This window comes from Heliangelus exortis, chromosome 10 (genome assembly GCF_036169615.1).
Source record: "Heliangelus exortis chromosome 10, bHelExo1.hap1, whole genome shotgun sequence".
In the NCBI taxonomy this organism is placed as follows: domain Eukaryota; kingdom Metazoa; phylum Chordata; class Aves; order Apodiformes; family Trochilidae; genus Heliangelus; species Heliangelus exortis.
The window spans coordinates 20,766,833-20,785,229 of NC_092431.1; the positions used below are offsets into that span (position 1 = coordinate 20,766,833).

An 18,397-nucleotide genomic window follows, 5' to 3' on the forward strand; every position below is an offset into this window, starting at 1 on the left:
AGATCACTTAAGTCTAATTTAAAGTCCCATGGAGCCTAAATATAGGACTGTGTTTTCAGGTCTGGAGTGTACTCAAGTATAAGGAACTAGGAACTCATTTTGTGTGGCCCTACTTTAAAAAAAATCAAACAAACAACACAAAAACCTCATACCTGAAAGCAGATTCTCTGTAGCAGAGCAGGAGATTTGAGTCCCATTGTATCCACAAAATTCTGACATGCTCATTTTTATAGCAATCACTGCAGCAAGAAAGAAATGAAATATTTTAGCTATAGATAGTATTAATAAAAACAGGCATCTTGTTGGAGAGAAACTGCAAGAATTTACAACCACGGCAGCCTCAGTAGTGGCACTTCTAGGCTGAAAATAAACAAACATCTGAAATGTATAAAAACCTCAAAAGGACTATAAAAACAACTGTTGTAGCACAGTATGCAATAGTTTCTCTATGATTATTTTGACATGTACAAAGTACTTACCATGGCAATATCTTAGACACACTTCTGAAACTTTTCAGGTTAAAATTTATTTATGTAAATTAAAACTCAAAGCACTAGAGAACTGAGGAAATCTAGATTTAAGCTGGTGTTACAGATGTCATTCTCTCCTTATGCCTTCCCAACCCATGCACTAACTGAAGCAGGGCACCCCTAGGCAAATAATAGGCTATCATGTAATTGTACACTGTATTATAATGTATTCACTGAAGAAGGCAAAATTAAAGATACATTTACTTTAATGGGAACAATAAAGCAAGTAATGATAGTGAAGATTTTAGGAGCTTGTTTTCGTCAAGAATAGGGAACTAAAAGGCTTTTAGCAAATGGACTTTTTCTAACTGGTAAAAGTATCACATTGATATTCTGCACAGTTGCAACTCCAGCACTGGTAGCAATAATGGAAGGGATGTTAGAAGCAGGGCTCAAAGCTGAGCTGAGGCTCAAATTGCTGTCACCACAGGGGAAATGCTACATCTAATTGTGGATTCTCAAACAATCAGCTAGCCTGAGCTGCTCTGATGACCTATCAAGACTCAATACTGGAATTAAGCAGAATTTTCTTTAAATAGTCTGTGTATAAATTCTTAATGTGACTTCTGGAACACACTGTTCAGTTCTTATACTCTTTACGTTTTTGGTTTTTTCTTTTAATTACTTTTTGTAGTTCCTTATAACATTTAACAAAATATATTTAATCATCAAATGATATCATTTCATCCAGGTTATCTACAGCAGAAATAAAAGCATGCTGAGATCTACGAGAACAACTCTCACAAGAGCTTGTAATCACAATCACCTTAGTTGTCTCAGTTTCAGAATGAAAATAAGCTAAAGCTTTTCACCCAGCAGGTTTCTGTTCCTCATTCTAGTAGGTAATTAATTTAAATACTAATAAATAATAATCAGTTTTTTTCATATTCCTGTTACAGCCATAACAAAACAATTTGCAGTATTATTCAAAAGGTACTTTTACAAATACAGATCTACTTAGCAGCAAAGGCTGAGAGTATTCCAATTACATGTTTTGGTTCATGTTTATTTCCAGTAATAATATTAACTACATTACTAAAAAGCAAAATAGCACAAAATTTAGCCTCTAGAATATGCAGTTCCCACATGCAGCCACTGGATGGACTGATAGAGCCAGTGACTATTTTTTAATTGTAGAAAAGATGCAGAATTAGGTGAGCAGCTGGGCAGTCAAGGAAGTTTTCTGTAGGAAAAGCCTCAGCCTAAAAAGCAAGGTGCAAGGAGGGATTTTAGTATCTGTTTAATCGATCCCTATTTTTAGACACAGTTAGTTTCAGAAAAAAACAGCTGCAGAACTTGGACAGAGTGATGAGAAAATCTGTTTGCAGGACAACATGCAGGTAGTTCCTAATGTCATTAGTCAGAATTAGAGTTTTAGGGTAAAAGCACCAGAAATTGTACTGAATATAAGTTAGGTTTTTCTGATAGCTCAGTCTGCAAACAGAAGCAAATCACAGTTATTTAAAGCTCTGCTTAATTTAAAAAACATATGCTGCTTTCAAATGCTCCATCTTTTTTTGAACTAAGAATCATATGAAAGTTTCAATCACTTTGCATAGTAAGTGTAAAACAAGCCCTGCATTAAGGAATATCCACAAATATAAAAATTTTATTTCCTTTTTTATTACAGCTGGGTGTTGCAAATATTTCTAAGTGCATTGCATTTAATTATAATAAAATCTATTACATATTATTATAATTTTAAAACGCACTTTTTTAGACCAACTACCATTTCAGTGTATAGAATACATGTGTGATTCCATACCCTGTGTTCTGCTGTTGTGCAGCCAAGAGAAGCAGCAGGGACCAACTGTAGCAGGAAAACTCAGTAAATTCACTTGAAAAAAAATTCAGGTAAATAGGGTTCCTGTGGGGAGAACTATGTGAAGCTGGGGAATCAAAGTATACATGTTTGCACCTAGGAGAAAGAGGAGCTGTTGCATAAAACTCCCCAAACCTATCATCTCAGTCTGTGGGCAGCAGGAACAACTATGGCATGGTTTTATAATTTTATCTTCCTGCCATCACCCTATTCCATCCCAAACAATTTAGAATGCACCAAAACTAACTGTGGTTGAGGTTAATCTGGATGCCTGAATTTCTTTTGTCTTTGTCCTCTGCTGGTCACATAGTGAGTGAATGTCCTTTGACTATCTGATGGCATGGGGCAGTCTCACTGAGCACCTCTTCCAGCCAGGATCAGTGAGATACAGGTTAGAAAAACATTTCAGTGGGGAAGGAAGGGTGGGTCAGATGCAGTGCTACTGCCCAGTGCTTTCAGAGCTCTTCTGGAACAAAACATGAAAGGAGATTACAGACACTTTTCAGCTAACAACCACTTCCCCATCTCAAATCATTTCTTAACTGCATGCAACAGCAGCTCCGTGGATAAAATGACACTTGCAGAGAAATCACTCTGGATGTCACCAGTATTTTATTTTGCTGCTTTCTACCACAGTTTATAAAATTCTTTTTTTGGAAAAGCAAACAAAGCCTGAGATAGACTCCCAAACAAACAAACTTCCACAATTGTATAACTTACCAGACACATTTATTCATGTACTTTAACACCATTCTAAGTCAGAAGCTGATATCCATTAATTAATTGTCTGTGATGATCACAGAGGGCAGGGAACAGGATGGAGTGACACCTTTAACAACTACAATAACCATGGTGCCCATCACTGGACACTGGCTGGGAATGTAGGCAATGTGTCTCTGGCATGCCAGGACTCTGGAATGCCATATGCTGTCCTGACCTCAGATGGTGGAATACCATCTGGCACAGAAGCCCTGCAGTTGGCACTGCAGACTGCAGGCCCTTCTCCCTCCCTCTCCCTCCCCATCTCTCTGACAATTACCAAGACAGTGATCTTGCAGGAATGAAGTCAGGCTACAAGAATATTGAATGACTGAGTCAGAGGCTAAGAATGGGGCAGGCAACCCTAGGCACTGTCTGATAGGTATCATTGCCTGAAAGCAAAATTGTGACAAGTCAGGTTCTCCTGTACCTCTCACTAGGCAATGAGACCCCCTGCCTCTTCTCTGCACTACATCCAGTGTCATGTCACAGGTGTGCATCTGTCTGCTGAAATCCTCCTGGAAAACATCAAAACTCAGCCAAGAATGCTTCCCCCTGCAAAGCCCCTGAGCAGGACTTGCTATTCTTGGCTTGTTCTGACCTCCTTTAATTTCCTGACCTTGTTCTGGAAACTAGGTGTTGGTCTGCTTTTAATCACACCAGACCAACCAAACAGCAATCTCCTCATACCAGTGCTGGTTTAGGAAGCCTTTGCTAAGCTGCTGCATTAGGAATCTTCCTCCATACAGGGATTAGCTCACAGCCCTCCTTCCAGACTAGGCAGCTCCAAGCCAGGACAGTAAGCTGGGTGGGGCAGCATCCTACCATTACAGGAGGCAAGGCAGACAGAGCCTATGGAATTACAGGTACCACTCATCTGCCCACCTACATAAGCAAATCAAGTGAATCATCTACACGAATGGTCTCTCAAGCCTCAGGCACACATATGGTACTGGATATATAATGGTGGACTGGCTCACATGAATTAGATTTCTCAAGTGCTTCTAAATTACATGCTACAATTCAAGCTTCTTAAAGATGTGTTCTCAGTGTGGGAGTGGTCCTCCTTTAGACAGAACATCTAACTAATTAATTATTCTAGATGAACCATTGAATATGAAACAGTTTACTCCTACAAACAGAATGTTTATCTAAAGCTCTAAAACCAAATAATTGCAGGGTAATCTCATTATTCTACCACTATGTCAAACTTTTCAATCTACTCTAATTAGGAAATACAAACTAAATATCTATACTTATAATGTTGGCTTTAATTAAAGCTCTGTTAGGCGTTTAGTTGCACAAATAACAAAACTGATGCAAAACTCTGAATCTTTTCACTCACAGATTGTATGGTAAATTGCTTTATTTGCTTTGGATGCAGTACTGAAATCATTCAAACTAGCAACCAATCTGTTCCTGTTATTACACACCTGAAGGTGTAACAGCAAATCTGTCCTATTACAGCCAAATGACAAATCTCAGAAAAACCATTGCCCAGACTGCCTGGTTTGTCTGAGGCCTGTGGATTCCCACCTGTTCTGTGCAATCCCACCCTGTGTATTATGTCGCAGCACAGGCTAAGCACAGCTTGCAATCCTGCAAGTGTGGGTGACATCTGACATTCAGTATGAATTCCCCTCACTTAATTAACATCGTGTACTTGCTTTTAACACACAGAAAAAAACTTTAGTAGCATATCCTTAGAACTGAGAATATTGGCTTTGATTTCTCTGGGGGCAAGTGTGTGTTCTGAAGAAGTAACAAGATTGCAGTGCTCACATTGCTCAGTCCCAAGGTTCAGAATATCTAAACCTCCTGCCAAATTATTCTCTGCATATCCAAAGTGCTTGCATTTACTCAAGCTGATAGGTATTTCTTATCTCCTGACATTTCAGTGTTTATTTCAGATTAGCTTTATTAAGGCACAAAGACTATCAGTATGTATTTTCCTGTGTTCTGTAAGTTATTTCCACTCAATTCAGTTTTATTTCTGGCACCACACGGAGTTGAAAGCAAATACCCATGCAAATATGAAGAAGGAAGGAATCTGAAAAAAAGAAATTAATTTGCAACTCCTGAACAGCAGATTAAAACATTGATAAACCTTCTATCCTGGAGAACACCTGCTTTTATTTATATATAATCAAATTCCAAAGCCAGTTGATAAGAGACTCCTCTCCCCAGCAGCAAATGTGCATCCAGAGCTGACCAGTTCAGTTTATGGGCACATCCAATGAACCAAGTCTTGATGCAGAGGTACCCCTGCCCCTGCCTTGCTTGCCTTCAGTGCTTTAAGACACCTCATCCTGTGCCCCAGCTTCCTGTGCCTTTGATCCTCCCTGTTTTATAATGAGGCAAGGCTTTTTATGAATTTGTTCTTTATTTGAACTTATGGAAATGAAAACTGAGATGTGAAAGCATGTTACACAGTGTGCTTCTCACTCCAAAAAGTGACTCAGGCACTGCTTGCTTGTGTGCAGATTTCATGCCACAAATCCACCCTCATTAGACACCTAATCCAGCCCCAATGAGGGAATGGATTCCTTCAAAATGGGTGGGCAGAACAATGCAGGTTATTAATGTCATGTACCAGTAAGCACTGGTATGTACCAATATGCACACTTACTTCACATACTAGAAGACATTTTCTTTATCCATTACTCAAACCCTCTGTATGAGCTCAGAGCTAATAGTGGCTCTGAAAACCATGGGAAGAGTGATCTAGCATCAGTTAGAAAACTCACAGGACTAACAGAATGGAGCAGTGTGCTGTAATAATTTTCATAATATATTGTTCTTGAACTAAGGAGTTTTAAAATATCGCAGTATTGTGTAGCAGCACTACTTAGATAAACTGGAGTGGCAATGTGACTCAATCTAAAAATAGAAAAATGCTTTTCCCTAAAAATACCTAAAGACTGCAAACTGTGGGTTCACAAGCAGCTTAAGGCAATCTGAGTTTGCAGAGTCATGGAAAGTAGCTGTCCTGGCTCCTCCTCCATCAGGGGCTGTAGATTTCTGCTCTTCCCTTGCCAGGGCACTGTGCATCTTAGAACACCTGGAAGTGTGTTTTATTCTAAAATAATGTTTTAGCTGAGCAGGAGAAAATAAAAGGAGCTGGTTTATTCTGAATCTGGTGGTTTTGTGGGGGTCTCATTCTGGCTGTTCTCTTCTAATTGTGATCTGCTTTAGGCTAGAGAAAGCAGGAGAAATAATCTGCTATATACGGGACTCCTGAAGTTAAGAAATGTTCTTATTTCCTGCAGCACAGCAAGAGGCACAGAAAATCGAGCTGAGCTGTAAGGCTTTATGATTATATTAGCAAATATCTAAGTACCACTGAAGACACACATTACATAAATGGGATGGAATGGAACTAATCACAACTGATTATAGGAGCAGCAAAAGAGAGAAAGTACAAAGTATGGCAGTTGTACTGATGCATGGAGGACTGTAGGCTTGTCAGACCAGAAGATTATTCCTCCTTCCCATCTTGTTTTGTAAAAAGGGAGAAACAGAACTTCTGTACCTGTGATGACATATCTCCAACTGGGCTTCTTTAAATTAGAAATGTCTGACAGCAGAAATAGAACACCTGCTTTTTCATAGGCAAGGATAATTTTTAAATATTCTTGCACTGAACAACCATTATGTAAAAAATATAAAATGCCCTTGATAAAATCAAAAGCAGAGTATAAAGGTTCCATGGTGAAAGTATTTAATTTTAAAACTCTACTTCTGCTTCGTTTTCCAAGTTTCGTTATCAAAAACTGCAAGGATCCTACTAGAAGGAACAGAACTACTTTTAATATTAGATCATATTGTCTCTTTTAATAGTTCTTTTCCTTAAAGGAAGAGGCTTTTTGTCTCTTCTTCTCATGTGTGCAGCCTTTAATTAGTCTGTTCAGACACAAGCAGTATTAGCTAGACTCTGTCACAATTACCCACATTTGGTAGCTAATTACTCCTTGAATAGTCTTAAGGCTTACCAGCAGTTTTAGTACAATTGGCAGCCTGGGGCTCCTAGGAGCTGTTCCAGCAACCAAGAATAGCTGGAACAGAAAGGCAGGCCAGCCGTGACCCTTTCTCCTCAGCCACAACCTAACATACCTTCTATGCCAAAGGCAAGAGCAACACAGAAATGAAAATATTCCCAAGTGGCTAAATGTGCTCTCTTTATGGCATTTTTAAACTAATGGAGTAGCATAAAGAGACTATGGGGAAATGGAAAATAGGACCTTTTAAATGCTAAAGCACTGGCAGGACTACTAATCATTTTTCAATTTTGCAACGTTCCATTAAAACAACAGTACAAACCACTTACATGGGTTTAGATTCTGACACAAGACTTTTATTCAAGTGTAATTTTATTCACTGATGCCTCATATTGCAGTAATTTACATCGCTGCAAAATGAGTGTCAAGTGGGTCTAAAATGCTGACTTGATCTAGTAACATTTCATATGTATTTTACACAGGTAGAAATTACCTCACAAGGGACACAGCAGTTTCTGTGATTTCAGTCAAATGGTTCCTGCTGTACACTTGTGTGACATCAGTGGCAGACTAAAATTAATGTAAAAAATTAAATGAGAACTTTGGTTTAAAATACACTGTTAATTCAGATCCTATTCCACAAGTCCAGGGAGAGCTGCTGTGCAAATTCATCGTGCTGGGTTTGCAAAGAGTGAGGAACCCCTTTTAACCACTCACCAGGTTATGAGAGATCCCTTTCTAAGTCTTTCAGCAGCCATATCCTCACCAAAGGATTAGCTCATCACTTCTGCTTTCCCCAGTTCCTTCAACTCAGACCAGTGATCCCACAAAAATGTGTTAGTCATCATCCATCACATTTTCAAAGGGAATTGACTCTTCTGGCATAGCACAGCCATTTGATCTGGTGCAAGAGAAGAGATGCAAGCACTTCATGTACTTAAGTTTGAAGGAAGAGTAGAATTGGCTCTTTCTACTCACTGCCTGTTGTTACTCTGGATTAAACGTGTGGTAAAACTGCATCTCACTCAGTGCCACTCTGGAAACTGTTTTCTAGTGAACCATGTAAAGCATGAGAATTGACAGATGTTGAAAGATGGTTTATCTCAAGTCAGTGGTTAGCCATAGTGCAGCATTGGCAGCTACATTCTTTTAATTTAACCTTAAGCTTACCACTACTGCTGAGCAAACTACTGTGAGCATACTCATGGATGTGTCAGCATTGCTGGGGTTGACTGTAAGACAGAGACTGGAATCTAAGCAACACCACAAAGCTGGAAGTTTGAAGATGCATTGCCTTTGGCAGCAATAGTGACTTGTGGTACTCCAAACAACTTTTCCTTGCTTCCTGCCTCTCCTGTTCTCTTGACAGCCATATGACACAGCTGTCTGCAAGGCATCACTGCTGACTGGGCCCAAAGGATTGAACAGGTATTAAAGAAAAAGTGTGCAAAAAAAAAAAACAACAAAAAAAAAGACTTTCTTAGGGAGTTTAACCTGAATTAGCTTCATGATTCAGTTCCTAAAGACACACATAAACATCTGTGTTGGCACAGCTGAAAGGGTGCAAGGAGCAAGGAACTGGCAGTTCAGGTGGGTCCTGGTAATGCCTTAGAACAGGCTGCTGTTAGGAAAAGTGTGCATGGAACAATCCCTGCACTGTGTCTGTTTTGGCACTGCATACCTGCATGTGCACTGCATACCTGCACATGTACTGCCCAGTTCCATGGCTACAATCCATGACCTGTTGTACTGCAATAAACTGAGACACCAATAATCCTTTCTCAGTGTTTGTGAGGACATTTGTCTGCCCTTCTGGGAGCAGAGTGGGGATTAGAGAAGCAGTAGTCTTCTTAGTACTCAACTGCAAATCACCAGCATCAGGGAAAATAAAAGTAAAACATACAAAATTTGGCTTCCACTGAAACACACGCAAACCCTGACCTTGCTGACCAACAAAAGCAGAAGATGCTCCTCAGTAGAGCTATGCTAAGAGCATGTCCAAAGCACAGCACAAAGTCATCTCTGCCTGTTGGAACCAGAAGGCTTGGCAAAACTAACTCTGTGTTGCCCTGGCTGGTGATTTTATACCCTGTGTCCTCCCCTAACATCAGAGGCCTAATATCATCTTTCATGAAGCCTGTCTGTGACTCAGCTTCATTCACAAGTTCCCCCAAAGGTTTGAATTTTTGTCTTTCCTGTACTTGTGCCTCTTCCATACAGCAAGAAGACTTAGGACCTCAGCACAGCACTTGTGGGAAGCCCAGCGGAGAGCTAGAGCCAAATGCTGACTCCTAGGCTGTGCATACACAGAAAAAAAAACCTGGCTGTAAACTAGCATGTTGGCATTTAATTCAACCATTGTGACTTCAAAAAAAGCAGGTTTTTTGTTTTTAGATGTGTGGAAATTGTGTGCACCGTAGTTGAGGGAATATAAAAAAATTCCCTGTGTAGGTACAGTTACATGAGTGTTATAATGAAGGAACAGTATAAGATGAAATAAATTATGATTTTAGAAGTTAAAGGTATTTCACACGTTGGCATTTTTTTATAAAAAATTACAGCAAGAGAAATCAAATACACCCTTTTTTCACATCCCTGTCATTCCTACCTCATTTACCACAAATTAACAGGCCCTATCATTCAAACAGGTTGGACCCTCTCCATGGTATCTGGGCCAACCATACTCAGTAGTCCCCAGCAGTTCATTTGCTTTAGGATTTGTGGCCACTCCCAAGTCTCTGAGCATCCCAAAAAACCTATCCAAGAGAATGCCTCTGTAATGTCTGCTGCTCAGCAGCTGGACTCATTCAGTCCCCCCAGGTGCTCTGTAATCACACGTAGGATGGCTGCTGTTTCTCTTGCAGGGGGAAATCAAATACACAAATCACATTTAGGATTAAGTCTCTGCATATGTAGCAACCTGCTATGCACCATCAGAGCTTAACTTAGCACGTTTAATCAACCTTCTCTTGGAAGTGTTTTCTATTGATAAGCTTTTATGAAGCATTGCTTTTTGCACAACTCAACCCCAAAGCATGTTTCAAGTTCATTTCTTGTAAACATCTAAGTATTTGCATACCATGTACTGTGACAGCAGTTAAAATAGCACAGCTAGTACAAATTACATCAGAATGGTCATGTGCCCCAGCCTGTGTCTGGAGTAAATGATGGGAGTGCTTTGTATGAATTGAATAGTGTGGGAGGCTGCCAAGAGCCTAGGTTATTTCTCCACAGGAAACTGTCCTGAAAATACCAACCTCTCAGTACAATCTGGTCCCAATCAGAACAAACACAAGCTTTTAAGAGATGGCAGGGGTAAAAGAAATAGTAGCAGAAGAATGCTAAAGATGCTTCAACTGTGCTGAGAATGGTTTTGGAAAGTTCACCAAAATGCATCAGAGGGATGGAACAGTTCTCCAGCTTCTAAAAAGGAAATTCTGCAGTCTCCCAAAGTGCTGGCTTAACAGAATTATAGCTCTACAACCTCTTCAATAAGACCTGCATATTAGGAATTACTGCTGAATTTGGGGTGTGCAGTGTTTATATTGCATGGGCATGCTATTTGTTGATACCAATTTTTACAGGTCTTGCACCCGTAAAAGTATTATTAATATAAATCTGCCAATTAGAACCTTTTTATTAACAGTGTTCCACCAGCACAATTGGTATAGATGTAGTCATACCAGAATGAAGCTGACTTACAGCCCCCAGCACATGCCCTACTTTTGACAGGTATTTCTGGATATTTATGACTGCATCTATTTCACAACACCTTTTTCTACCCTTCCTTATTCCCTGGAACAGAGGTATTAGGTATGCTCTTACCTTAAGTTTGTCAGGAATTACTCTTCTTTCAGTTTATGCCACATTACTCTACCCTTTTGCCATGTCTGCTGTTAGTTCCCAGCTCCATTTGTTTTCATACGCTACATAGTTTGGAGGAAAAAAAAAAATTCAGTGGCAGTGCCAGCTTTCATCATTTGTACTATTCTTCAGCTAAATCAGTTCCATGGAACAGTCCATTATGCAACAAAAAAACCTGCTGTGCCAGTCTAGTAAACACTGCAGTGCAGGTGCAGAAATGAGTAGCCAGGGTTGCCTGAACTTTAAGTGGCACTGCCATTGAATGTTGGATTGCAGTTGGTTACAATCCCTGGCCACAGACAGAACTGCAGTGACAAGTAAATGAATCAATTCTAATGGAATTTAAATGGCAATTAACAAAATCCCAGTAAAATCTTATATAATCTCAGCCAATTTTATATCAAAGTTCATAAACCCCACATAGACTTACCAATGGATTTTGCCCTTAGACATAGGAAATCTCAAAAATCATCTGGTTCACACTGTAATGTTCTTGTTTACCATCTTCACCTCAAGTAACTAGTGTCATGGCAATTCATCTTCAGAATGAAATGCCAAGGATCCATAATATGACAGAGCAGCTGCATATGTAAAAGAAGAAACATGGTGGAAAGCACAAAATCAAAACCTTTTTCTTCCATCACATGGGCCCAAACCTAACCCCATAATTTCAAGAATTATGTTCCTACTTATCATTATGACTCACTTTTCCCATCTCATTATTTACATTTATACATCAGTACACTTGAGATTTCTATACAAATCATTTTCTGAAACATTTCTGTATTTGCCTAAGGTGTAATACATAATTTCAATTTGTGACTTTCCCTTTCTTTCCCTCTGAGGAAAAAATTGTCAGTCTGCTTCCAGCTAATCAGATAGAGACATGCTCTGACTTGAAAAAGATTTGTCTAAGGACTACATAGAGTTTACAGCATATTAGAGTGGTAGGCTCCCATTCTGTGAGACAGAGAGTAGCTTGAAGAAATAATTTTGTCCTAGGAGAGCTACTACCTGATGAGATATTGTCTGTTTGTACCACTTTAACTTTATGTTGGATCAGGCATAATTCATCCTCCTCAACTGACAGAAAGCTGGCATAAAATCTGAATAAACACTTTAACATATGCTCTGGCTGATTTGATAAAAATGCAGTCATGTGTTCATGCCAGTATAGATCAAATTTTTACTGCCAGAAATCCAGCATGCACAGATTTTATTTAATGCAGAACCACAGCCCTATATTGCTTCATTCTTCCTGCGCATTAATTGATCTTTAATTACTTTATTATGAGTACAAATAAAGACTACAGGTTTGTTTGAAATCTCCCTGACAGATACTTGTGTGAAGTGAGCCTACTCTGCTATAATGGTTCTCCAAACAGGATCTCCAAACAGCATGAATGTCTCTTTCCTAACACTGGCATGCATTATTTTGTACCTTTGTGGTCTAACTAGAAATAAACTTATCCATGGTAAATGAGACTGTAAAACCCCTCTGTAAAAAAGATGCTGGACTGGCAGTATATCTGCACCTCTGGAGTGTGCAATTTTTGTGCTATTTTTCACCTCTTTGCAGCTACTAACAGCACTGGAACAGAGAAAAGAGGCTACTCTTTATTTTTAACAGGAAATATTGCTGCACAAGCTTTATGCTGTGTCTGAACTTATGTACACCTTGTGCTGCCTGCTGGTATCCCTGATTCAGCACAAATTACTACAAGTACATGGTTGCTGTTACTCTTGGAGAAAAAGTTTAGTCTCTAAGGGCTACTCCTGCAAAAATGCACTGGACACAAATGTTAACTGGAAGGTTCCCAAATCCTTACTTGTATTGAATACAACCCTCCTCTCTGACTGTCTCCAAGATGTTTCTACCTAATGCCCCTCCAGTTTCCAATCCCAATAAATTCATTTTTAAATTATCATATCATATTGCTTCTCTGCAACGAGGATTTCCCACTTAGATTCAGCCTTCAGTTTACACCTCACTATGAATGTTTGCCAAAGAACAGGAGCTGCGTGTGTGTTCACAGTTTTCACAACTGCCCCCTCAGATTAAAAAACAAACAAACAAACCTACTGGGTCAGACTGGCTTTTGGTGACTTTGAACCCTGACACATTTTGTCCAATATCTATTATCAGTAGCCTAAACTATGACTTCACTTTATCCTTTTCCCATTATGTGGGAATGACAAAGTTCTACAGATTACAGCAGGCCACTAAAAAAAAAGGCAGATAATTGTGTGATCAGTCATACGTGCCTCTTGTAAATCAGTAAGCCACCACTATGACACATTTACACTTGGCTGTTTATTTACCATTTGGCCCCCTCACTAATGATGTGGACTTTGGGATAGAAAGGAGGCAATAAACTACATAATCTGCTTATTGCCCTTTACAAAAAACCAACACTGGAGCAGATATGGCTAAAGGATGTATTTTAGCTTTTAAACATTGGTTCCTTCACTTTGGTCCAGCGAGGGGCACCTGCGAATTCCTTTATGAAATTCTAGAATAGACCATTTCTGAAATTAACCCAAAGCTCTGTGTGTGTGTGTTTAGCTGTGTGTGTGTAATGACAGGAGTGGCCTACTTCTGTTTGCCATCAACAGCTTGCAGAGTTGTGTACCAACACTAATACAAAGAGAACAGCAGCTGAGCTACACACCTGTGGACAAGCCAGCAGATGATGTGATGAATCAAGGAAATAACCACAGGAATTTTTAATGTAAGTGATATCATGCTACAGAACAAAATGTACTTGCAAACACAACACGATTTTACACAGATAATCCCATGACAGAGAGGGGGAAATACAAAAATATACAGAAAAGATGAAGAAAAAAAAAAGCATCAACTGAAATTGGACTAAATCAGTGTATGAGTTTTAAAACTAAATGAAAAGTGTCTATGTTCATGGTGTTTCCTATGGAGCAAACAGAGAAACATTCAAGCTAACCCAGCTCTTTTTAAAACCAAATCAAGGCTACTAATATTAAATTAATGAAATTTAAGCCACTGGAAAAGCTCTCATTGACCTAATGAGATTTAACTATATCACTGCACAGATAAACATCATCTGTTTACTTAAGCACTTCATTTGCCAACGTTGCAGTAAAACACACACAGTACCATTGTGCCCAGTACGTAAAAGGTCAAACTTGTATATCAAGAACTACTAAAAGTATTTCCAGCTGCACTGAGGAATTCAAATTATTTTCTGACTTTAATTCTACATTTTAAATACATTATTTCATTATCTATAGTGCTGAGGCAAGAAATAACACCCCTGAGCTCAGGAACTGCAGTGTACAAGCAGTAAATTTCCCAGTCTTATTCCCAGTCTCCTTGCTTCACTCTGCCTCTACTACTTGCTAGACTCTATAGGCTGTATAATTTGGTATTTTTGTCTTGTGTTCCTTTATGGACACCTGCTACAGAATATTCCTCTGGGGCTCTCATATACTGTCCACACGTTCTGAAGATATGTTTGCAACACACTGAAGTGATATAACCTAACCACAGGCCTGAGCATGGGCTGTTTGTTCTAGAAACACCTACAGTTGAATAGGAAAACAGTTACTTATGTAGGAATGTGCCCCATTTATACTGGAAATCTACCCTCCTTACAAATGGTGATGCCCACAGAGCTGCCTGGGTTCTTTTCTCTGCTGTTTCACTACAGCCTAATAATTGCAGTTCTGAAATCACCATTATGCATGCACACTGAGCTCCAGTTGCAGCAAGCCCACCCCTGCCTCTGTAGCAAGGCAGCACCAGTTACTCCTCAGGACAGCACTTGAGTGGTGACCACAGATTTCTACTGGTCCCAGACTTTCCAGAGAAGCACCCAACCAGACAAAGCAACTTGATAACAGATGGACAAAATCAAACTGCTTTTTTAGAGATTAACTTAATCTATTTCTGCAACAGTATGGCCAGGCACTTCAGATATCACACTATTTACAAAGACTATGAAGTAACAGTTGACTTCTTACCAATGAAAGTTCAAGCCTCATACCAACAACAACTTAACTATGAAGAATATGAACTATCCGAGCCAAAACCAGCAAAATGGGGTGATATGGGTTTTGCTGAATGTCCATTCATACTATATTTTCACATTTTTCAAAGAAATTTCTGAATAATAAGCATTCAACATCCCTTCATTAAAAGACTGTGACACAATACCAAAAAAGTCTTAGATAGGTCTACGTAAACCACTTAAGATAAATATGAAATAACCATGTATTGTGGAATGTTAAGCAGATACTATTTTGAAACAAGACTTTGACCTCATTGCACTGATCTCAACAGTAAGCACTTCCAAGCTGTATCTTCTAAAACAAAAAGCTCAGTGCATCCCATACATTAATCTGGGTCTAAAAATATCCAAAATCAATAGAGGTGATTGATTGCTCTGTTACTCCAAATTTACTGAGACATCCTGACATTCCTTCACACACAGTTCACCACCTAATCCATCCCGAACATAGCCTGTCTTTGTGTGACAAGAAATGCTTCTTCTGGTTCAAAATCAATGGAAAATAAACTTCAGCCATGATAATGGCTTGGATCAGAGCTCAATCTGTAAAATTGTGCTTTCATTGCATTTTTCACTGAGTTCAGTCTTCTTTCAAGGGACTGAAATGAGCACTGTTTGAAAAGTGAAAAACCCAACTCTTGAGGTGAGGCATTCACCTCCTAAGGGAAAAGTCATCCCAAGGTATCCTACCTGCCTCTCTCTAAAAAGAAACAACCCAACAATAAAATATTAAAGAACTATTTCATATGTGAAGCAAACAAAGCAGGTGATCTGCTTGTGAAATTCTTAGGACAACAGTCAGTCATAGTGTATCTGACACATTACAACATGGAAGGTTCTATTCTGACCATGAAAATTTATACTGGTGTAGAAAAATATTGAACATGGAACACCAAATAACTTCAAAAGATAGTACTGTTTTTCCCTTGTTGCTATAACAAATCACCTCAGATACGGCAGAGAGACTGCTATGAAATTTATGGGCTGTTTATCTCCAAGAACTACAGGACAAACAAGTAGGAATATATGAGATTACGTTATGTATATAGTGATCAATTACTCACTTTCTAGATATTCTCCACATTTTGTTACGTAAAAACCCCTGTAAAATTAAATTACTCAAAACCAGCAGAAACTATAACTTACGTAATTAGAAACTCGACAATATTCTGTATTAATATATTCTTTGATATATGCTTTTCAGGGCTCACTAAGCTCTCCATGGGAGTCTATGATAACCATTACTACTTTGCTCCTCAGATCAAATCTGAATTAATGAATGAACTTCACACTAATTTCAGAATTCTGAAAATTCTGAGGGTTGTTTCCACAGGTAATTCAGAAGGCCCAATTTGTCTTTCATTCCTCTAATCATATTGCTTTAATTACTCCATTGACACTGACAATTATATCCATTAGCAACATCTGGGCTCCCCAGTCACTGATCAGGATCTCTGACAGCTGGCAGTAGCCACGCTCATTTCTGAAAAAAAACCTTACAGGAACTCCACATCCATGCAATGGAAAGCCATGTGCTTTCACAGAAACATCTAGAATAAACTAGCCAGTCTGCATCTATTTAGAGATAAGATCATAATAGGAAACCAGTTAAAAGTACTCCATATCCCTTACCGTTTGTTTTCGTTTTCTGAACATGTCTTTAAAATACATAGGAAGTTAAGAGAACATAGTAAAATGTTGTGGAAAACCTGAATTAAACTCATGAGGGATGGAAATCCACAGGCAAGAGTACAGCTTCATCTTCTTCTGACCTGCACTGTAGCTGTGGCCAACCAATTCAAACCTATTACGAATCTGTGATAAAAACTATTGCTAACCACAATCAAGCTGTGACTTGCTGAGATAAAAGGTCTTTCTTAACAGTTTGTTTATACAAATTTTAAATAGAGCCTGCTTGGTAAAGAGGAACAGTAGTAGTATTTTAATTGCACATCTGGCAAAAATTTCCTCATGCTTCCTCATGGAGGTAGTGATTAGTGAACTGGCTCAGAGGGCAGATTAAACACCCAGTCATTATACTGGGTGTTGAAAACACAGAGCTTTATCTACATTATCACTAAGGTTATTGTCTGCAGGGTCGAGTTGCCTGCACTTCCAGCCTTAGTGAAAAACATGCCGAGTTTTCCAGCTTTCGTGACCGAGTTATGTAACCAAATTATTTCCCAAGGCTGATGTCATTAGGTAGGGATGCTTCAGCCACCACAGTTACGTGGAAGAACAATGTTTCTCAAGTCCAAAGTACCCCTTGCATCATGGAGTCCAGCAGCAGGGAGGGTGGCAGAGCCTGGCTTACATTCCCAAGGCCCCGTCAGAGGTTGGTGGATTGGCTCTTCAGTGCCATCTGTGGAAACAGCTCTCTTGCTTGGGAACACATTCACAAGGTGAGAGGAACACAAGTGCTAAATCCTGCCCAGGTCTTTATCTTCTCTGCAGGTTAAGTGTTGTCCTACTGAGATGATCTATACATACCCAATCTTCCCTTGAAAATAACATAAGCTTTAAGTTTTCCTCCACATATGACTGAGCACTCGCTCCCAGGCATGGGTTGTACTTCACGACACATACTAAAGCCACCCATGTGCTACTTTTCACAGCACAAGGAGGAAATCCAATAATCATTTCGTTTTCTGACAGAAAAAAAAAAAAGTGTATATTTACCCTAAGTGAAGTGCACCGAGCATTCTCTGGAACTACCTCTAGGGTTTCCCTCCGAGCCTGGCTGCTGCGTCACCTCAGGGCCCCGCTCGCCTACACTCAAGCTGTCAGCAGAGCCCCCTCAGCACCACAGCTGGGGACAGACGTGTCGCTCCCTCAGCGGCGGCCGAAAGGGCGCTCGCTCTCCGGGCACCACGGCGGCCAAACACCGCCGCCCTTCGACCCCATTTTCCCCGGCAGCCGAGGCAGCCACGACCTACAACCCACCGCGCCGACCTAGAGCACAGCCCCACCGCCCTCACAGCCTGCCAGCCGCCGCCTCTCCTTCCCTTCCCTCCCCGCTCTGCCTCCTCCCGGGCCGGCGGAGCGGCGGTTCCCGCTCACCCCCTGAGGAGAAGCGAGGCGGCGGCTGAGGGGAGTGAGGGAGGGGAAGGGAGGGGAGGAGACGCCGCGCGAGCCCACCCGCTCCCCTCACGCTCCCGCCAACGCCACCCGCCCGCGAGGCGCGGCACGCGGCGCTGCGCAGGCGCGGTGCGAGCGGCGCCTCTCGCGAGCGGCGGGGCGGTTGGGTCCCGGGGCGCGTCCGCAGCGGATTCGCCCCGCCGGGCACGCGGCCGCCGGGGGCGGGGCCTCCGCCGGCGCCTCCGCCAATGAGGGGAGAGGGGAGGGGGCGGGGCCGCCGCCTGGCACCACCCCCGG

At 40.5% G+C, this 18,397-nt stretch overlaps 1 protein-coding gene and 1 long non-coding RNA gene across 5 annotated transcripts in view; one reads left to right on the plus strand and one right to left on the minus strand.

The window, feature by feature from the left end:
• Window positions 1-18,258, minus strand: part of JADE1 (jade family PHD finger 1) — a 109,374-nt gene extending 91,116 nt beyond the window's left edge. For 3 of the 4 annotated variants that reach the window (XM_071753851.1, XM_071753858.1, XM_071753841.1), the window contains exons 1-4: window positions 17,702-18,200; window positions 11,404-11,554; window positions 10,935-11,035; window positions 153-239 (exon numbers count right to left, since the gene is read on the minus strand). Coding sequence is in view for 3 of the 4 variants with exons in the window: in XM_071753858.1 (XP_071609959.1) it covers window positions 153-225 (73 nt within the window). In the remaining variant the exon portion in view is untranslated. Of the gene's footprint in view, window positions 1-152; window positions 240-10,934; window positions 11,036-11,403; window positions 11,555-17,701 lie in introns of all 4 variants that reach the window. The other variant, XM_071753842.1, reaches the window with a different exon arrangement.
• LOC139800590 (uncharacterized) lies at window positions 4,938-9,630 on the plus strand. Its single transcript, XR_011727816.1, has 2 exons — window positions 4,938-5,468; window positions 9,330-9,630. It is a non-coding gene; the product is annotated as an uncharacterized lncRNA (long non-coding RNA).
• Window positions 18,259-18,397: the final 139 nt, after the last annotated feature.